This window comes from Oncorhynchus kisutch, linkage group LG10 (genome assembly GCF_002021735.2).
Source record: "Oncorhynchus kisutch isolate 150728-3 linkage group LG10, Okis_V2, whole genome shotgun sequence".
Lineage (NCBI taxonomy): Eukaryota > Metazoa > Chordata > Actinopteri > Salmoniformes > Salmonidae > Oncorhynchus > Oncorhynchus kisutch.
In genome coordinates this window covers 8678621-8702083 of record NC_034183.2, presented here as the reverse complement: position 1 = coordinate 8702083, position 23463 = coordinate 8678621, and the positions used below count along the sequence as shown (strand labels likewise).

Sequence of the window (23463 nt, the reverse complement as noted above, 5' to 3'; positions counted from 1 at the left end):
TTCAGGGGAGTCTCCTCCCCTGCCAACACTTCTCCCTGTCAGCTCCAGCATGGGTTGCTCATTGATCTACACAGCACTCGATACATACCGCACGGCAAGAAAGGTCAGCATTTGGTAGTGAAATATCACAAACCAACTAACGTGACCCACTTTAATGAAGGAAGCTGTGGATATGCAGCTGACGTGTTGAGTGATGTGTAATTGCACCACTGAGGGGGAAAACATGTAGAATATATTGACTATTATAAACTGGTGGTTCGAGCCCTGAATGTTGATTGGCTGACAGCCGTGGTATACCACAGGTATGACAAAACATATTTTTACTGCAGTAATTACGTTGGTAACCAGTTTATAAAAGCAATAAGGCACCTCAGGGGTTTATGATATATGGCCAGTATACCACGGCTAAGGGATGTTCTTAAGCACGACACAATGCGGAGTGCCCGGACCCAGCCCTTAGCCGTGATATACCCCCTCGTACCTCATTAAATAATCTCTCTTTCTGACACTACACATTGTCTTGATTTGCATACGAGTACGTCGGAAGACACGGGTGGGGGGGGAGGGGAGGGGGGGAGGGGGGGAATAAATCCTAAGACGTTTTAATCATGCAGCGAAAAACAGTCACACCGATAACACACGCACTTCTGAGTGTTCAGCTTCTAACAACAGGTATTAAATAGTCCCCCTCCTTAAACATAGCCAGATGAAGTGGTCGAGGCTCTCCTTCCATACACACTGCATCTCTCTCTGTCCTGCACTGAAGTGGATACTGTTGAGCCTTGATGTCTACAGTCTATTGCTCCCAGTGCTTAATCTCTTTGTCAAGTGAGGAGGGGGCTGCTGCTGAGGTAGGGTGAGATTCATCTAACCACATCGTGGCGGCGGGGGTCATGGAATGCGGGGGGGCACGTGGGCACGCCTGTAGCCAGATGCCTCCTGACCCCGGCTGCTGCTGTTAAATCATGGTCATTTGAAAGCGATTTATTCATGGCTGTTAATGGACCAGGAGACAGATAGCACCACCTCACAGAGGACCAGGAGACAGACAGCACCGCCTCACAGAGGACCAGGAGACAGACAGCACTGCCTCACAGAGGACCAGGAGGCAGACAGCACCGCCTCACAGAGGACCAGGAGGCAGACAGCACCGCCTCACAGAGGACCAGGAGACAGACAGCACCGCCTCACAGAGGACCAGGAGGCAGACAGCACCGCCTCACAGAGGACCAGGAGGCAGACAGCACCGCCTCACAGAGGACCAGGAGGCAGACAGCACCGCCTCACAGAGGACCAGGAGACAGACAGCACCGCCTCACAGAGGACCAGGAGACAGACAGCACCGCCTCACAGAGGACCAGGAGACAGACAGCACCGCCTCACAGAGGACCAGGAGACAGACAGCACCGCCTCACAGAGGACCAGGAGGCAGACAGCACCGCCTCACAGAGGACCAGGAGGCAGACAGCACCGCCTCACAGAGGATCTTTCCCGCCCTCTCGAAACACTAAGGGTTGTAAGTGACTAAACTACTATGTGGATATGCTGTGTTCCAACCCCAGCGCTGAATCATTAAAGGCAATCTGGTGCTGCACAGTCCTTCAGTTTAAACACATTAGCATCCCCGCGGGGTAAAGCATGTCCGAGCAGGCGGGCTAGCTGTGCCTGCGCCGAGGACGACAGATCTGAAGGTTTTTGTGAAATTAGATGCTTTTAAATCTGTAATGGCTAACTGCTGAAAATGAGGAGGCGGCGGCTATTTCCTTTCTCCATTACTGAGTGAGGGAGAAGGACAGACGAGCAGGCTATAGAGGGTAGACCGACTCACCGTGAGAACACACAAAGCAGACAAGACCCTCGGCCCCTGGAACGCTGATGAGCCATCTCCCATTGTAGGCGGCGGTTAAAACTCACAGAATAACTGCCAAATGCACCTCTTTGAAGAATGTCTCTTCTGCATTAATGAATGAATTATTTATCCAAAGAGAGGCTTACAATTCATACCAGTTGTACTTCTGGCAGCAGATAAAAGAAAACTAAAACATCTTGCTTTTCCTCCTCATGACATTATATCGTGAGGCCCTACATAAAAAAAATGGAAGAAATCCCAGGCAACACAAATAGAAAATATATAGGTTTTTGTAGCACAAAAAATTGCTCTGGTCCCTTCTCATAATAATAAATGACCTAGTACTTTCACAGTGTTTTAACCCGAAGATACTTTACAATAGGAAACCAAAAACAACAAAGAAATGACTGAGTAGGAGAGCCCCCCTCAAACAGAGACTATACCAACATGATATCCCCGTATCCCTCAGCCCATAGAACAACCCTTACCGTCCTCGGTCTCCTGCCAGACGATGCCCTCCAGGTTGACGCTGGTCCCGGGTTCGCAGGGCCCCAGGCACTCGGGCTCCGTGGCCAAGGCCATGTCCGTCGTGTTGGACGCCACTGAGCGCGTGCGCACCATGATCTGCTCACAGGGTGAGGCGATGCTGTCATTGCTGTTGCCCACCGGCGCCATGAGATGGAGTGGTGGAGTGACGGGCACGGAGACCGGAGACTCCATCTGGGAGAAAGAAGATAACATGATAAACTAAATCTGACATAGAGCACACCAAAGGAGGCCGTTCCTACGTTACGATAGGCACAGCAAAATGTGAAGGGTGGCAAGAATTGATAAGAGTAGAGTACTGATACAGTGATAGTCAAAGCATTCTTTGGTTGTTGTTGGCAGCAGTGGTCGGCCATTTCCCCTGCTCTGTGAATGTTGAACATTACTTGTTGTTGGCAGCAGTGGTCGGCCATTTCCCCTGCTCTGTGAATGTTGAACATTACTTGTTGTTGGCAGCAGTGGTCGGCCATTTCCCCTGCTCTGTGAATGTTGAACATTACTTGTTGTTGGCAGCAGTGGTCGGCCATTTCCCCTGCTCTGTGAATGTTGAACATTACTTGTTGTTGGCAGCAGTGGTCGGCCATGTCCCCTGCTCTGTGAATGTTGAACATTACTTGTTGTTGGCAGCAGTGGTCGGCCATGTCCCCTGCTCTGTGAATGTTGAACATTACTTGTTGTTGGCAGCAGTGGTCGGCCATTTCCCCTGCTCTGTGAATGTTGAACATTACTTGTTGTTGGCAGCAGTGGTCGGCCATTTCCCCTGCTCTGTGAATGTTGAACATTACTTGTTGTTGGCAGCAGTGGTCGGCCATTTCCCCTGCTCTGTGAATGTTGAACATTACTTGTTGTTGGCAGCAGTGGTCGGCCATTTCCCCTGCTCTGTGAATGTTGAACATTACTTGTTGTTGGCAGCAGTGGTCGGCCATTTCCCCTGCTCTGTGAATGTTGAACATTACTTGTTGTTGGCAGCAGTGGTCGGCCATTTCCCCTGCTCTGTGAATGTTGAACATTACTTGTTGTTGGCAGCAGTGGTCGGCCATGTCCCCTGCTCTGTGAATGTTGAACATTACTTGTTGTTGGCAGCAGTGGTCGGCCATGTCCCCTGCTCTGTGAATGTTGAACATTACTTGTTGTTGGCAGCAGTGGTCGGCCATTTCCCCTGCTCTGTGAATGTTGAACATTACTTGTTGTTGGCAGCAGTGGTCGGCCATTTCCCCTGCTCTGTGAATGTTGAACATTACTTGTTGTTGGCAGCAGTGGTCGGCCATTTCCCCTGCTCTGTGAATGTTGAACATTACTTGTTGTTGGCAGCAGTGGTCGGCCATTTCCCCTGCTCTGTGAATGTTGAACATTACTTGTTGTTGGCAGCAGTGGTCGGCCATTTCCCCTGCTCTGTGAATGTTGAACATTACTTGTTGTTGGCAGCAGTGGTCGGCCATTTCCCCTGCTCTGTGAATGTTGAACATTACTTGTTGTTGGCAGCAGTGGTCGGCCATTTCCCCTGCTCTGTGAATGTTGAACATTACTTGTTGTTGGCAGCAGTGGTCGGCCATTTCCCCTGCTCTGTGAATGTTGAACATTACTTGTTGTTGGCAGCAGTGGTCGGCCATGTCCCCTGCTCTGTGAATGTTGAACATTACTTGTTGTTGGCAGCAGTGGTCGGCCATTTCCCCTGCTCTGTGAATGTTGAACATTACTTGTTGTTGGCAGCAGTGGTCGGCCATTTCCCCTGCTCTGTGAATGTTGAACATTACTTGTTGTTGGCAGCAGTGGTCGGCCATTTCCCCTGCTCTGTGAATGTTGAACATTACTTGTTGTTAGCAGCAGTGGCAGACCATTTCCCCTGCTCTGTGAATGTTGAACATTACTTGTTGTTGGCAGCAGTGACAGGCCATTTCCCCTGCTCTGTGAATGTTGAACATTACTTGTTGTTGGCAGCAGTGACAGACCATTTCCCCTGCTCTGTGAATGTTGAACATTACTTGTTGTTGGCAGCAGTGACAGGCCATTTCCCCTGCTCTGTGAATGTTGAACATTACTTGTTGTTAGCAGCAGTGGCAGACCATTTCCCCTGCTCTGTGAATGTTGAACATTACTTGTTGTTGGCAGCAGTGACAGGCCATTTCCCCTGCTCTGTGAATGTTGAACATTACTTGTTGTTGGCAGCAGTGACAGGCCATTTCCCCTGCTCTGTGAATGTTGAACATTACTTGTTGTTAGCAGCAGTGGCAGACCATTTCCCCTGCTCTGTGAATGTTGAACATTACTTGTTGTTGGCAGCAGTGACAGGCCATTTCCCCTGCTCTGTGAATGTTGAACATTACCTGTTGTTGGCAGCAGTGGTCGACCATTTCCCCTGCTCTGTGAATGTTGAACATTACTTGTTGTTGGCAGCAGTGACAGGCCATTTCCCCTGCTCTGTGAATGTTGAACATTACTTGTTGTTGGTAGCAGTGGCAGGCCATTTCCCCTGCTCTGTGAATGTTGAACATTACTTGTTGTTGGCAGCAGTGACAGGCCATTTCCCCTGCTCTGTGAATGTTGAACATTACTTGTTGTTGGTAGCAGTGGCAGGCCATTTCCCCTGCTCTGTGAATGTTGAACATTACTTGTTGTTGGTAGCAGTGGCAGGCCATTTCCCCTGCTCTGTGAATGTTGAACATTACTTGTTGTTGGCAGCAGTGGTCGGGCATTTCCCCTGCTCTGTGAATGTTGAACATTAGTGTCCTAGAGAGTGAAACCCTTCTCTTCGGTCTACTGGTTTAACTACAGCATACTGTTCTGGCCTGAGCTCTCAGCCTCTCACAAACCCACTGAACCCCCCCTGGGAGGCCCAGGATTTGATTTGATAAATGTACCCCACTATTTGAGCAAGCCGAATCAGCTACAGGGCAACCTCATGTAAACGGCTGGCTTTAAGGGAGGTCTGACTAGCTCTCCTACTGTGTGAGCTAGTCAGCCATATTCCCGAAAGCTGTGGTGGTAGCACTAGCTTATTTAACCTCGATGGTGGAGATCATTAATGTCCTCCATGATTATTACTCATGGCTGAGAACTCTTATGTGCACCAAATCATTTAAACATAAACTATGGCTGAAATAAGGCACCTTGTGTGTAGCCATTATTGCAGGTTCTTGCTCAGGGAGCCAATTTGACAATCTAATTAGTGGTGTTTATTGACTCAACACACAGGAAAGTACAGCGTTTAAAAAGATATCTATTTTTACCGCAAAATATAACCAAAAGCATAGCCAGGAGAACAGCAGAAGGAGAGCAGTTCTAGGCCTATGTTCCAAACAGAACCATTTCCAAACCAAACTTCAAAAGAAAACACAGAAAACAGTGCAGTAGATCAATCCACACATTGTGAGAAAAGGCAACAATGGAAATAGTTTATATAAATATACTTGAGGTCTTGCTATTTATTTAGCAGTAGCTGTCATTCCATGAGGTAAGGGGAAATATGCACATGCTATTGGGGTCAGGATATGGCAACATCTAGCCTACAACTACACTCAACATATACTTGCTATTTTGACAACAGTGTGGATGGAACTTTAGGGAGAATTGTTAATGACTTTACAATTACATTTTAATTTTATTTAACTAGGCAAGTCAGTTAACAGTTAACAGTTAACAAGTCAGTTAACAGTTAACAAATTCTTATTTACAATGACAGCCTAGGAACAGTGGGTTTAACTGCCTTGTTGAGGGGCAGAAGGACAGATTTGTTTTACCTTGTCAGCTCGGGGATTTGATCTAACCACTAGGCAACCTGCCACCCCAATTGCTTGGTGTTGGCTTACAATACACAGGGGGAGTTGCATGAGTGGAAGAGAATCACCAATCCACTTCAGTCAACCTGGGTTAAAATGTACGGCCTTTGGGAAAAGCCTGTGTGTGTTAGGGAGGAAAAAAAGGCGAATATATGATTGTATTGCGTGGAGAAATCAGGGTTACGCTGTGAGGGATTCCACAGGCACTTAAAACTGGATAGCCGAAGAGAAGCTGATGGGGTCGCTGAAACACAGGGCTAATCAACGAGGAAGTGCCAAGTCCAGACCAAATCAGCAGATGGCCTCCCTCACCTCTGCAGAGAGGGGACTGGCCTTTAGTTCCTACCACTTTCCCATGGGGCAACAACCCCTGAGCAAACACATCATCTACCTTGGAGCTGGTAGAACATGATGCTGAAAACTAGCAACCGACCGGGGCTGTCAGTCAACCGACTGGGGCTGTCAGTCAACCAGACACCTAGTAAACACAAATCACATTTTATTTGTCACAAACACATGGTTAGCAGACGTTACTGTGAGTGTAGCGAAATGCTTGTGCTTCTAGTGTAGTAATATCTCAAAAGTAATCTTAACAATTACCCAACAACTACATAATAGACACAAAAGGGATGAATGAGATAATGTACATATAGGTATATGGATGAGCGAATGCCAAGCGACATAGGCAAGATGCAATAGATGGTTGAAAATACAGTATATACATATGATGTGAGTAATGTAAGATATGTAAACATTATTAAAGTGGAATTATTTAAAGTGCATTGTATAAAGTGACTAGTGATCCATTGTTTAAAGTGGCCAGTGATTGGGTCTCAGTGTAGGAAGCAGCCTCTCTGAGTTAGTGATGGTTGTTTAACAGTCTGATGGCCTTGAGATAGACGTTTTTCAGTCTCTCAGTCCCAGCTTTGATGCACCTGTACTGACCTCACCTTCTGGATGGTAGCAGTGTGAACAGGCAGTGGCTCGGGTGGTTGTTGTCCTTGATAATCTTTTTGGCCTCTGCTATTTCCCAAAGTCCACAATCATCTTCTTTGTTTTGTTGACGTTGAGTGAGAGGTTATTTTCCTGACACCACACTCCCAGAGCCCTCACCTCTTCCCTGTAGGCCGTCTCCTCGTTGTTGGTAATCAAGCCTACCACTGTAGTGTCGTCTGTAAACTTGATGATTGAGTTGGAGGTGTGCATGGCCACGCAGTCGTGGGTGAACAGGGAGGACAGGAGAGGGCTGAGCACGCACCCTTGTGGGGCCCCAGTGTTGAGGGTCAGCAAAGTGGAGATTTTGTTTCCTACCTTCACCCCCTGGGGGCGGGCTATCAGAAAGTCCTGGACAACAGTTGCACAGGGCGGGGTTGAGACCCAGGGCCTCCAGCTTGATGATGAGCTTGGAGGGTACTTTGGTGTTGAATGCTGAGCTGTAGTCAATGAACAGCATTCTTACATAGGTATTCCTTTTGTCTACACACAGCTGTATGTATGAATGGAAACAGAGACACTGCTCCACAGTCAGCGGCTGCAACACTCCTTTCTCAAGAATGTACGCCCTTATCGTAGACAAACCCTTGTGACGACATTGCTTCCGTTGTCAACTTTTCAGAGCACACCTGTTATTTAGCTGTTGTTTAGTGCCGTTGGTACCCAAGAGGCTAAAATGACTAAGTGGAGGTTGACTTGTATGTTCCGATTGTGGTGTGTAGGGTAGAGTGTGTTGTTATGACGTCAGGCCTTGTTTACAGAACAACAGACGTGCTTTCAGTATTAAAATACTGAAAAGCTCGACCCTACATCATACCCACATTAGGGGTCTCCCGAGTGGCGCAGCGGTCTAAGGTGTCACTACAGACACCCTGGTTCGATTCCAGGCTGTATCACAACCGGCAGTGATTGGGAGTCCAATAGGGTGGCGCACAATTTGTCCAGCGCCGTCTGGGTTTGGCCGGTGTAGGCCGTCATTGTAAATAAGAATTTGTTCTTAACCGACGTGCCTAGTTAAATAAAGGTGGGAAAATTATAATTGGATAAACAAACCCCCATGATGTCATTGCTTACTGACTGGCTAGCCAAACTTATTTTAGTAAAAACCTACCCGTCTTGCTGCACAAAACAAACAACAATTTAGAAGGGAAACACTAAACTCCAACACAATTTGAAGAGTCTTAAAACATTGAAATGAAAATGAGCTTTGTAAATGCAATCCATTATCTGAATGACAGAAAATGAGCTTTGTAAATACAATCCATTATCTGAATGACAGAAAGGGAGCTTTGTAAATACAATCCATTATCTGAATGACAGAAAATGAGCTTTGTAAATACAATCCATTATCTGAATGACAGAAAATGAGCTTTGTAAATAAAATCCATTATCTGAATGACAGAAAGGGAGCTTTGTAAATACAATCCATTATCTGAATGACAGAAAATGAGCTTTGTAAATACAATCCATTATCTGAATGACAGAAAATGAGCTTTGTAAATACAATCCATTATCTGAATGACAGAAAGGGAGCTTTGTAAATACAATCCATTATCTGAATGACAGAAAGGGAGCTTTGTAAATACAATCCATTATCTGAATGACAGAAAATGAGCTTTGTAAATACAATCCATTATCTGAATGACAGAAAATGAGCTTTGTAAATACAATCCATTATCTGAATGACAGAAAGGGAGCTTTGTAAATACAGTCCATTATCTGAATGACAGAAAATGAGCTTTGTAAATACAATCCATTATCTGAATGACAGAAAGGGAGCTTTGTAAATACAATCCATTGTCTGAATGACAGAAAATGAGCTTTGTAAATACAATCCATTATCTGAATGACAGAAAATGAGCTTTGTAAATACAATCCATTATCTGAATGACAGAAAGGGAGCTTTGTAAATACAATCCATTATCTGAATGACAGAAAGGGAGCTTTGTAAATACAATCCATTATCTGAATGACAGAAAGGGAGCTTTGTAAATACAATCCATTATCTGAATGACAGAAAATGAGCTTTGTAAATACAATCCATTATCTGAATGACAGAAAGGGAGCTTTGTAAATACAATCCATTATCTGAATGACAGAAAATGAGCTTTGTAAATACAATCCATTATCTGAATGACAGAAAATGAGCTTTGTAAATACAATCCATTATCTGAATGACAGAAAACGAGCTTTGTAAATGCAATCCATTATCTGAATGACAGAAAAGGCGTATGGTGTAAAGAACACTTCACACTAAAGTGCGAATGACGCTGTCACTGCAGAGGTGGTGACGATACTGTTAATGACTTCCACACACAGGTGGTGGGGATAAGGAGGGATTTACACAACCACTTCTCCGGTTTCTTTGACTCTCACAGGCAGCACAGTAAGCAAAGAGGCTCCACCGTGAGAAAGGGGAGTTGGAGGAACTAGGAAGAGGGGTGTCGACGAGGACGGCAACAAAATGACTTTATATATTTATTTATTTTCCATTTGGCATACACTCTTATCCAGAGCGACTTACAGTAGTGAGTGCAGACATTTTCCTACTGGTCCCCTGTGGGAATCGAACCCACAACCCTGGTGTTGCAAGCACCATGCTCTACCAACTGAGGCACACGGGAACATTTGATAGTATTGAGACTCTCGCGGTGTGTTTTAGGCAGTTAAGCAACAAGCTCCCCGATGAATTGAGCTCAGAGAAGTGGGGCCTTTAATCGGAGCGGCAACCAGCGCCAGCAGCATGGACCGGCGGGCCCCCCCAGGGAGCACTGGTACCGCCTCTTTAAGAGGCCCTTATCGTCAGGGATATCACTGAGCCCTCGGAGAATATCAGAGATGTCGCTGGAGATGAATGAGGAAAGCATCTTATAGCCAATGATCATGCATTGATGAGCACCCCAAACAACCACTTTATCAGGGAACTTAGATTGAGATAGTCTACTCTTTCCAGAATTGAGATACTGATTGTTGCTATGCCGCTGGTTTACTCGCGCCAGTTGTGAATGTTGTCGCAGCAAGGCTGGCAGGCAGACGCACATGAAGGACTCGTCTATGATTAGCATCCCAGAGAGAGCAGCTCTGTCAGGCAAAGCCAAATGCTCCGGTCTGAGGAAAAACTCCTGTGGTTGTGTGAACACTCACTCGGTGGTTGTCCTCTGATGCTAAATGCAACATCTCTCTCTCTCTCACTGGCTCCATCTCCATGCAGGGTGACTCTGCAGCTCCCTGGATTTACAGGCTGGCAACTAAACATTCTACAGCCACACTGTTAGCAAAGTCATTCCAGGGCCTGACGAGGTGACTCATTACCCACACCCCGTAGGGCCATGGGGAACAGTTCATTACCCACACCCTGTAGGGAACAGTTCGTTACCCTCACCCTGTAGGGAACAGTTCATTACCCACACCTTGTAGGGAACAGTTCATTACCCACACCTTGTAGGGAACAGTTCATTACCCTCACCCCGTAGGGCCATGGGGAACAGTTCATTACCCACACCATGTAGGGAACAGTTCATTACCCTCACCAAGCTCGAGACCCTGGGTCTCGACCCCGCCCTGTGCAACTGGGTACTGGACTTCCTGACGGGCCGCCACCAGGTGGTGAGGGTAGGCAACAACATCTCCTCCCCGCTGATCCTCAACACTGGGGCCCCACAAGGGTGCGTTCTGAGCCCTCTCCTGTACTCCCTGTTCACCCACGACTGCGTGGCCACGCACGCCTCCAACTCAATCATCAAGTTTGCGGACGACACAACAGTGGTAGGCTTGATTACCAACAACGACGAGACGGCCTACAGGGAGGAGGTGAGGGCCCTCGGAGTGTGGTGTCAGGAAAATAACCTCACACTCAACGTCAACAAAACTAAGGAGATGATTGTGGACTTCAGGAAACAGCAGAGGGAACACCCCCCCATCCACATCGATGGAACAGTAGTGGAGAGGGTAGCAAGTTTTAAGTTCCTCGGCATACACATCACAGACAAACTGAATTGGTCCACTCACACAGACAGCATCGTGAGGAAGGCGCAGCAGCGCCTCTTCAACCTCAGGAGGCTGAAGAAATTCGGCTTGTCACCAAAAGCACTCACAAACTTCTACAGATGCACAATCGAGAGCATCCTGGCGGGCTGTATCCCCGCCTGGTATGGCAACTGCACCGCCCTCAACCGTAAGGCTCTCCAGAGGGTAGTGAGGTCTGCACAACGCATCACCGGGGGCAAACTACCTGCCCTCCAGGACACCTACACCACCCGATGCTACAGGAAGGCCATAAAGATCATCAAGGACATCAACCACCCGAGCCACTGCCTGTTCACCCCGCTGTCATCCAGAAGGCGAGGTCAGTACAGGTGCATCAAAGCTGGGACCGAGAGACTGAAAAACAGCTTCTATCTCAAGGCCATCAGACTGTTAAACAGCCACCACTAACATTGAGTGGCTACTGCCAACACACTGTCAATGACACTGACTCTACTCCAGCCACTTTAATCATGGGAATTGATGGGAAATGATGTAAATATATCACTAGCCACTTTAAACAATGCTACCTTATATAATGTTACTTACCCTACATTATTCATCTCATATGCATACGTAGATACTGTACTCTATATCATCGACTGCATCCTTATGTAATACATGTATCACTAGCCACTTTAACTATGCCACTTGGTTTACATACTCATCTCATATGTATATACTGTACTCGATATCATCTACTGTATCTTGCCTATGCTGCTCTGTACCATCACTCATTCATATATCCTTATGTACATATTCTTTATCCCCTTACACTGTGTATAAGACAGTAGTTTTTTGGAATTGTTAGTTAGATTACTTTATTACTGCATTGTCGGAACTAGAAGCACAAGCATTTCGCTACACTCGCATTAACATCTGCTAACCATGTGTATGTGACAAATAAAATTTGATTTGATTTGACCCTGTAGGGAACAGTTCATTACCCTCACCCCGTAGGGCCATGGGGAACAGTTCATTACCCACACCCTGTAGGGAACAGTTCATTACCCACACCCTGTAGGGAACAGTTCATTACCCACACCTTGTAGGGAACAGTTCATTACCCACACCCTGTAGGGAACAGTTCATTACCCACACCTTGTAGGGAACAGTTCATTACCCACACCCTGTAGGGAACAGTTCATTACCTACACCCTGTAGGGAACAGTTCATTACCCACACCCTGTAGGGAACAGTTCATTACCCACACCCTGTAGGGAACAGTTCATTACCCACACCTTGTAGGGAACAGTTCATTACCCTCACCCCGTAGGGCCATGGGGAACAGTTCATTACCCACACCCTGTAGGGAACAGTTCATTACCTACACCTTGTAGGGAACAGTTCATTACCCACACCCCATAGGGCCATGGGGAACAGTTCATTACCCACACCCTGTAGGGAACAGTTCATTACCCACACCTGGTAGGGAACAGTTCATTACCCTCACCTTGTAGGGAACAGTTCATTACCCACACCTTGTAGGGAACAGTTCATTACCCACACCTTGTAGGGAACAGTTCATTACCCACACCCTGTAGGGAACAGTGCTTTACCTACACCTTGTAGGGAACAGTTCACTACCCACACCCTGTAGGGAACAGTTCATTACCTACACCTTGTAGGGAACAGTTCATTACCTACACCTTGTAGGGAACAGTTCATTACCCACACCTTGTAGGGAACAGTTCATTACCCACACCTTGTAGGGAACAGTTCATTACCTACACCTTGTAGGGAACAGTTCATTACCCACACCCTGTAGGGAACAGTTCATTACCTACACCTTGTAGGGAACAGTTCATTACCTACACCTTGTAGGGAACAGTTCATTACCCACACATTGTAGGGAACAGTTCATTACCCTCACCCTGTAGGGAACAGTTCATTACCCACACCCTGTAGGGAACAGTTCATTACCTACACCTTGTAGGGAACAGTTCATTACCTACACCTTGTAGGGAACAGTTCATTACCCACACCCTGTAGGGAACAGTTCATTACCTACACCTTGTAGGGAACAGTTCATTACCCACACCTTCTAGGGAACAGTTCATTACCCACACCTTCTAGGGAAAAGTTCATTACCCACACCCTGTAGGGAACAGTTCATTACCCACACCTTGTAGGGAACAGTTCATTACCCTCATCTTGTAGGGAACAGTTCATTACCCACACCTTGTAGGGAACAGTTCATTACCCACACCTTGTAGGGAACAGTTCATTACCTACACCTTGTAGGGAACAGTTCATTACCCACACCCTGTAGGGAACAGTTCATTACCTACACCTTGTAGGGAACAGTTCATTACCTACACCTTGTAGGGAACAGTTCATTACCCACACATTGTAGGGAACAGTTCATTACCCTCACCCTGTAGGGAACAGTTCATTACCCACACCCTGTAGGGAACAGTTCATTACCTACACCTTGTAGGGAACAGTTCATTACCTACACCTTGTAGGGAACAGTTCATTACCCACACCCTGTAGGGAACAGTTCATTACCTACACCTTGTAGGGAACAGTTCATTACCCACACCTTCTAGGGAACAGTTCATTACCCACACCTTCTAGGGAAAAGTTCATTACCCACACCCTGTAGGGAACAGTTCATTACCCACACCTTGTAGGGAACAGTTCATTACCCTAATCTTGTAGGGAACAGTTCATTACCCACACCTTGTAGGGAACAGTTCATTACCCACACCTTCTAGGGAACAGTTCATTACCCACACCTTGTAGGGAACAGTTCATTACCCACACCTTCTAGGGAACAGTAGGGAACAGTTCATTACCCACACCTTCTAGGGGACAGTTCAATACCAACACGTCCTCCTGGATTACAGTCAGGGTGTCGCGCTCATCCTCCTGTATTACAGTCAGGGTGTCGCGCTCAGCCACCCGGCCTCCTGGATTACAGTCAGGGTGTCGCGCTCATCCTCCTGTATTACAGTCAGGGTGTCGCGCCCATCCTCCTGGAGTACAGTCAGGGTGTCGCGCTCAGCCACCCGGCCTCCTGGAGTACAGTCAGGGTGTCACGCTCAGCCACCCGTTCTCCTGGAGTACAGTCAGGGTGTCACGCTCAGCCACCCGTCCTCCTGGAGTACAGTCAGGGTGTCACGCTCAGCCACCCGTTCTCCTGGAGTACAGTCAGGGTGTCACGCTCAGCTAGTAAGGCAATGTACAAAAACTAAGCGAAACATTATCATAAACTAACGGCTTATTGGTAAGTGTAGGCTCCATAGAGGAGGACGCGGACCGGAAAACGGCATCGGTCTGAGGAATTCTTCTAACCGTCGACTAAAAGCATACATGCCCAAGCTTCAGATCGCTCCAAACCAAAGATGCTTACGACTGAAGGGAGAGACCACCAAGCACAAACCCACACTCAGGGAGAGACCACCAAACAAACCCACACTAAGGGAGAGACCACCAAACACAAACCCACACTAAGGGAGAGACCACCAAACACAAACCCACACTCAGGGAGAGACCACCAAACACAAACCCACACTCAGGGAGAGACCACCAAACAAACCCGCACTAAGGGAGAGACCACCAAACACAAACCCACACTAAGGGAGAGACCACCAAACAAACCCGCACTAAGGGAGAGACCACCAAACACAAACCCACACTCAGGGAGAGACCACCAAACACAAACCCACACTAAGGGAGAGACCACCAAACACAAACCCACACTAAGGGAGAGACCACCAAACAAACCCACACTAAGGGAGAGACCACCAAACACAAACCCACACTCAGGGAGAGACCACCAAACACAAACCCACACTAAGGGAGAGACCACCAAACACAAACCCACACTCAGGGAGAGGCCACCAAACAAACCCACACTAAGGGAGAGACCACCAAACAAACCCACACTAAGGGAGAGACCACCAAACAAACCCACACTAAGGGAGAGACCACCAAACACAAACCCACACTAAGGGAGAGACCACCAAACACAAACCCACACTCAGGGAGAGACCACCAAACAAACCCACACTCAGGGAGAGACCACCAAACAAACCCACACTAAGGGAGAGACCACCAAACACAAACCCACACTCAGGGAGAGACCACCAAACAAACCCACACTAAGGGAGAGACCACCAAACACAAACCCACACTAAGGGAGAGACCACCAAACAAACCCACACTAAGGGAGAGACCACCAAACAAACCCACACTAAGGGAGAGGCCACCAAACACAAACCCACACTAAGGGAGAGACCACCAAACAAACCCACACTAAGGGAGAGACCACCAAACACAAACCCACACTAAGGGAGAGACCACCAAACACAAACCCACACTCAGGGAGAGACCACCAAACAAACCCACACTAAGGGAGAGACCACCAAACAAACCCACACTAAGGGAGAGACCACCAAACACAAACCCACACTCAGGGAGAGACCACCAAACAAACCCACACTAAGGGAGAGACCACCAAACACAAACCCACACTCAGGGAGAGGCCACCAAACAAACCCACACTAAGGGAGAGACCACCAAACAAACCCACACTAAGGGAGAGGCCACCAAACACAAACCCACACTAAGGGAGAGACCACCAAACAAACCCACACTAAGGGAGAGGCCACCAAACACAAACCCACACTAAGGGAGAGACCACCAAACAAACCCACACTAAGGGAGAGACCACCAAACACAAACCCACACTCAGGGAGAGACCACCAAACAAACCCACACTAAGGGAGAGACCACCAAACACAAACCCACACTCAGGGAGAGGCCACCAAACAAACCCACACTAAGGGAGAGACCACCAAACAAACCCACACTAAGGGAGAGACCACCAAACAAACCCACACTAAGGGAGAGGCCACCAAACACAAACCCACACTAAGGGAGAGACCACCAAACAAACCCACACTAAGGGAGAGACCACCAAACACAAACCCACACTAAGGGAGAGACCACCAAACACAAACCCACACTCAGGGAGAGACCACCAAACAAACCCACACTAAGGGAGAGACCACCAAACAAACCCACACTAAGGGAGAGACCACCAAACATATATCCACCATCTAGACTACAGACTTTAGCCTTGCAAAAGAGCAGGGAGGAGGACCAGTCTCTAGCCGGGGGGGGAATGGAAGCAGGAATCTAAATGGAAGCATAACCTCAGTGGAAGCTCCATCTGAAACCTACAACAAAAACATCCATTATTCCTGGCAGTGTTTCTCCTTTTTGTGGGCTCAAGTGCACTATTAGTGGTTCAGCGGTCATTTTTCTCAGAAAAGTTTCCACTTCGCCAGGCCTGCACACACACACACACACACACACACCATGTGCTTTGTCCACACCCTGCAAACTGGGACTCTGAGGTTGTAAAAGGATTGGGTCTGTCCAAAGACAGAACGTTTCATCCCAAATATAAACTATTTAAAACGGCTTTTCTTTACTGTTCAACATATGATTGAAGTATTGCAAATCAAAATTGTGGCAGTGTGCCGTGTTACAAAAGACTGCTGTGGGAATGCTGTCCTATTAGGTAAAAAACGTCGCTGAAAACCTTGGCTGTTAATAGACCTAAGGTTGAAATACAACCACACCACTATTCAGGTAGTAAATGATTGGGGATTGTCTTTAAATCAACATGAAGCTTCACTAAGCTAAATAAGCCCTAGCAAAACGGAAAAGACTGAACAGCCCTTTACTTTCTAAGTCCTTTGAGGGGTAATACTACCTGCTCATGATGGTTTAAAAGACCAGGCCCTTGGTCTGCTGAGCCAATGTGCATCATCTCAGGTGCCCCCCCCCCCCTCCCAAACCCATCATCAAACAACCATATCCACTTTCACACTACCACAGAGGAGAATCAATGCTCCCCTAGGAAAACAAATGGCAAAAAAAACTAAACAAGGGGAAGTGAGGAAAAGAGGTCTGGAAAAAAGTTAAGCGCAGAGTTATACAACTGGTATAGTAGGAATGGAATCTCACAGAAACACAACATTTGGTTTTGGCAGGGGAGTGCGTTACAGCTTAAATTCCATTGAGTTCACAGAACATTCCTGCGTAACCCCCCCACCCTCTCCTTTCCGCAGCAGAGTAAGTGTTTCAGATTCAGGACCAGATCCCTGCATGCCCCCGGATGTGTGATGTCACCTCCCCAACATCCCTCTGAATGGGGACACGCTGGGAGGTGGTGACCAGTCCCTGCCGGGGGAGGTTGGACTCAGGTAGGGGTTAGGGAGCAGAGTTCAGGCCGTGTCAAGAGTCTCCGGTAACCACAGGAGATGGTCCCACCACTGTTGAAAATACGTCTGCCATACAAGTCCCCCCCCACCCACCCACCCACACATCATAATTACAGAGGAGAGAAGCAAAAAATGTAGAGTGACAGAGGAAAACGACGCAGAATCATTTAGAATCTAAGTAGTAAAAGAGACTTGAGGGTCTGTAAACTACACCACTATACCACAGATGAACGTAACCAATTGAGATATTACAATAGAGCCTGCTTCAACGTTTAGCCTAAGCATTAGAAACTTAATAAGGCATAAAAATGATTTGACACAAATTACAATTTAACAAGAATGGGGAATTAAGCGACAATCCTCAATCATTTCTTTGAGGGCACATTTGTATTAGTCCACTTGCCTCTCAGCTAATTTGAACTGATTGGGGGCCTTCTCCATGTCTTCACAGGCTTAAATTAATCATCTACCCAAGTCGACACATCCTGTTTTCACTGAAAAACAAGCCCAGCAGGAGAGACTTTAACAGAGCCACATGCTCACCTTTAACCTTACAGTGACCTCCCCCATCTCTGACCCTGCCACTAACTGACCCAGGTAGTAAAACGCCTGTTATTGTTATTTATTGTGTCACAATAAAAAATTAGAAACAAGAAAATGTGATTTTTATTTTATCTCTGCATTGTTGTGAAAGCCCTCGTAGGTAAGCTTTTCACATTAAAGTCTACACCTGTTGTATTTGGCCCATTTAATCAAACTTTACTACCTGAATGCTAACACAATGACTGTAATCTATTCACTTACTACCTGAATGCTAACACAATGACTGTAATCTATTCACTTTACTACCTGAATGCTAACACAATGACAAATCTATTCACTTCCTACCTGAATGCTAACACAATGACTGCAATCTATTCACTTTACTACCTGAACACTAACACAATGAATGTAATCTATTCACATGATTACCTGAATGCTAACACAATGACTGTAATCTATTCACATGATTACCTGAATGCTAACACAACGACTGTAATCTATTCACTTTACTACCTGAATGCTAACACAACGACTGTAATCTATTCACTTTACTACCTGAATGCTAACACAACGACGGTAATCTATTTAAGGATCTTCCCTTTTCTTCTTCTTGAGGAGAGTATTTGAAACGCCAACACTAATGACTGAAAAGAGACACCTTCCTCAATCTCTCCAATTGCACAGAAATTGCGTGGCGTTGAACTGAGTGGAGCAAAGTCCATCTTCCATCAATCACTCGTGACCTTTCAACTTAACCCAGTTGGTGTGGACACAGTTTAACTAATCTCACGCTATGTTTAGATGTACCTCTAAGCAGCCTTTCAGGTTAGGAGCTCTAATCCCAACTATGTAAACAAGCAGGAACTGAGGACTTAAAGTTGAGACAATTCAGAGAAGATTCCTTGTGATCTCAACATCCCCAAACGGCATTTGCCACTTTGATAGAGATCAAAGGCTTGATAATGTACCCTTTTATGAAACAAATGGCAGAAAAAGCCAGACTTCAACATGTTTAAGACTGAAATTAAATACAAAAAGTTTAAAAATATATAAAACCAGAACACTTTCACACTAGTCGCCATAAGTCGTTCACCTAAATCGTTCACCTAGCCGTACTCTACACAGAACGGTGTGGCATAACCAATCAGAGCTGCGGTAGGAGTATATGCAAATAGACTACTGCCATATATGGATATGTGCCATTTACATTGAACTGGACCATGTTTACAGCATGAGCGGTCGTGAGTAGATGCACTTGTTTTGAGATTAAAGGGAGAGCTGCATGTAGACACACGTGCACATTTTGGCGTTACTGAGGGTGTAATGGTTTAGCAGATGTCCTGGGTAACACAGTGTGTAACACAGGCTTTAGCTGTGTTGCCTAAAGTCCACTCCAGGCACCCAAGTCATAGACCGTTCTCTATGCTACCGCACGGCAAGCGGTACCAGAGCGCCATTATTTTCTTACCTCTATTTCTTGAACTGCATTGTTGGTTAAGGGCTTGTACAGAAGCATTTCACGGTAAGGTCTACACCTGTGTGTATTCGGCGCATGTGGCAAATAACACTTGATTTGACATCTAGAATATGTTCGTGCTGTGCATGTCAAACATTATAAACCTACATAATTTTATCCACATCAAAAGGTAGACAATGTATTCACAGCAAATGTTTGCGCTAGCAGTGCCATAGTACGAATCAGGGGGCTGCCATTTTACATAGACGCTCTACGTTGCAGGACACGGTGCAATTAATCACTGTGCTGTGGCGATACTGTATAAATCTGTGCCCATTACCCAACAGCAATGTTCCCCAGGGACTGTCACCCAGAGCGCAAAACAAATATCAGCCCAAGAAGAGAAGCATGAAATTGAAGTTCAACTTTCTAGAGTTTTCCCTGTTAGTTAACACTATCAACGTTTCCCTTTACTGTGGCGATTGTGATCGAATCAACACAATATTAGCCACTTTCAATGCAACATAATGAAAGAAAACAAACTATGCAAGAGATGTTGTTGTAGGCAGAACGCATCAGAGTATGATTCTATTGCGCAAGACTCAGCCGTACTCTACACAAACCGGTTTGGCATAACCAATCAGAGCTGCGGTAGGAGTATATGCAAATAGACTACTGCCATATATGGATCTGTGCCATTTACTTTGAACTGGACCGTGTGTACAGCATGAGCGATCATGAGTAGATGCACTTGTTTTGAGATTAAAGGGAGAGCTGCATGTAGACACGTCTGCACATTTTATTCATATCCTTTACCAGTTAGTGAGTTATTAGCCCAGTTGTAGATAATTTATTCATATCCTTTACCACTTAGTGAGTTATTAGCCCAGTTGTAGATCATTTGTAGTCCGCAATAGTGGAGTGACTGCTTCCTACAAGAGCACAAAACGTGTACATTTCTAGACATCTTTGAAAAGCGAGTCAGGTAAAAACCTTTTTTGTCTTAAAGGGGCAGTGTTGTATTTTGAGACGGGCTTGAGTAAGCTAAGTAGTGAATAGGCAGAGGGTAGCATCATTTATCTGATTCTCTGTAATAAACGGTATGGGAACAATTATGCATTTTATTTTGTAAAGTGGTTTCTGGCAGCAAAATCAATTTTCAGTGGATAAACAGGTTAATGTCAAGACTTGAATGTTTTTTTCAAAAGTCTCAAGGAATGTAGACCGACATTGAACAGCACACATTGGCTGCTACTGTAGGCTGAATGATAGAACATGTTAAAATGTTATGAGATGCATTTTCTACATTGTTTTTGAAGGTAGACCACTCTGGTAGGCCTGTATTATGATCAAATAGCCACAGTAGCCTACTTGGCCACTGTTAAAACTGTAACCTAAAGCAGGTACAGCCTCAGTGTTCACAGTAAAACTGTAACCTAAAGCAGGTACAGCCTCAGTGTTCACAGTAAAACTGTAACTTAAAGCAGGTACAGCCTCAGTGTTCACAGTAAAACTGTAACTTAAAGCAGGTACAGCCTCAGTGTTCACAGTAAAACTGTAACTTAAAGCAGGTACAGCCTCAGTGTTCACAGTAAAACTGTAACTTAAAGCAGGTACAGCCTCAGTGTTCACAGTAAAACTGTAACTTAAAGCAGGTACAGCCTCAGTGTTCACAGTAAACGCACGCTGGAAGTTGCACAGAATTTTCACAACGTTCAAGTTCGCACTCAGAAGACCTGAAATTTGCTTAGTGCCGTAAAAATTTAGAGGGAACATTGCTCCAATGGGGAAGAAGTAATGAGTCATGCACTCAGAGGGCAGATGAAAGGACTAGACCTGACACAGCTCCTATTGGACACCATTCACACACAGCCAATCAACTGGACTCAAAAATAACATTTGACAAACACACAATCCAGAGATGTGGACAGGACAGACTGGACCACACTGTGATGTTAGTTTCGATGTTTAAAACAGACTTTGACCATTGAACATTCAGAGAAGAAGTAGCCTTCACAACAGTCAATACTGTGCACCGCCATTGATCCTCCGATAAGAAGAGTCAATAGAAGAATCAATATGGTCAATAGCCTAGACAATGATCTGTAAAAACCTACTACTTTCCCAACCAGTCTGGGCACAAAAGGGGAATGAGCAGTCTGTTATGGTTGTGAGTGGTTACACGGTTTATGTTGAGCTCTAGCCGGCACCAGACCAGAACATTCTCAACAAGGCCATACCCACGGGGGTTGTAAAACAAATCGGGCACTTACTGCCTTTGCCTATAATTAGAGAAGGATTGAGAATCTGATTGATGGAAACCCAAAGCTGCCTGTAATTTGAGTTTTCCTGGGTCCTGGAAGACTGGTGACCACACTGGAGGCTTAACGCCAACTTCATAACATAGCTAGGTGGCTAGTAGTACTACAAAATATATATATATAATCATTCTGAAGGGGGCAGGACACCTCTGCTCTCCACTGATGTTCCAAGGCTTCCCACCTCCCCAGGATCACACGGAACAAGCCTCAAAGCACTTTCAAAACCAAACGACACCAGGGGAATTTAAAAAACTGCCAGTTTCCTGTGACCAAGTGTGGACTAATAAATGACAAGCTGTGTTTTCTGGACTAAAAACCTCAGACAAAAGTGGAGAATTATTCAACGCTATACTGAGCCCCCCCCCCCCCCCCCCCCGTAACCTAGATTCACAGAGAAGGCAATTTATTCCAGAGGACAGAAAAAAACAGATTTAAAAGAAGACGATGCTTGCCAGCTAAAAGCCTCTTCAAACATGCATCCCACAATTATACACAGCAGGCCTTAGACCCCTTTTCTGTCCTTCCACATGGAGATAACTGGAAACAAACCCACATGTTTTCACAGGTACAGTGTTCTCAGGCACTCTAACAGCTGATGAGTGACTTATTTTTATTTAATCTTTATTTAACCAGGCAAGTCAGTTAAGAACAAATTCTTATTTACAATGACGGCCTTGGAACAGTGGGTTAACTGCCTTGTTCAGGGGGTAGAATGACGAGATTTTTACCTTGTCAGCTCAGGGGATACGATCTTGCAACCTTCCGGTTACTAGTCCAACCACTAGGCTACCTGCCGCCCCACAGCGTGGGCAGCAGACAGAGCACAGAGAGACTGTCACGTTTTCTTTTTAAACACAGTTTAACAGAAACCTAGTTAACATTATCCCACAAAAGACCTAGAGACCCATTTGTTCGACAACCACTTCTTTAAAATCCCATATAAGGTTTGTATTGACTAGGCCTTGTGTGAGGTAATGATCGTTTGGTGTTTAGTGTACGAGTGTGGGAAAAGCAGACCACAGAAAGTAACAGGTGAGAGTTGCGGGCGGAAATGGCTGACAGGTTTGTGCAGCACGGGCCACCAAAGAAACCTTTGTTCTACAGTTCACACGCAGAGCATCCTGCTAGTCAACAGCATGAGCTACGCCCCCGGCTAATTCAAATCACACCGTCTCCTACAGAGTCAACCATAGAAATCCTATTCAATTACAAATCTATATTATAGTATTCTATGTCCTAATTCTATGGCACCTTCAACACCCCCCCCCCCCTTAAAAGTGTCAATCAGCCTTTTACTGTAGCCAACTCAACGAAAACTGCTAGGCTACTGTAGCCAACTCAATGAAAACTGTTAGGCTACTGTAGCCAACTCAATGAAAACTGTTAGGCTACTGTAGCCAACTCAATGAAAACTGTTAGGCTACTGTAGCCAACTCAATGAAAACTGTTAGGCTACTGTAGCCAACTCAATGAAAACTGTTAGGCTACTGCAGCCAACTCAACAACAACTGCTAGGCTACTGTAGCCAACACAATGAAAACTGTTAGGCTACTGTAGCCAACTCAATGAAAACTGCTAGGCTACTGTAGCCAACTCAATGAAAACTGCTAGGCTACTGTAGCCAACTCAATGAAAACTGCTAGGCTACTGTAGCCAACTCAACGAAAACTGTTATGGCTACTGTAGCCAACTCAATGAAAACTGCTAAGGTAGC

General features: G+C 45.9%; 1 protein-coding gene across 4 annotated transcripts in view; it reads right to left on the bottom strand.

The window, feature by feature from the left end:
- LOC109897699 (zinc finger protein 609) overlaps nucleotides 1–23463 on the bottom strand; it is a 189472-nt gene that overhangs the window by 40289 nt on the left and 125720 nt on the right. For all 4 annotated transcript variants that reach the window (XM_020492218.2, XM_020492219.2, XM_020492220.2 and 1 more), the window contains one exon: nucleotides 2338–2569. In XM_020492218.2, the coding sequence (XP_020347807.2) occupies nucleotides 2338–2569 (232 nt within the window). The remainder of the gene's footprint in view (nucleotides 1–2337; nucleotides 2570–23463) is intronic.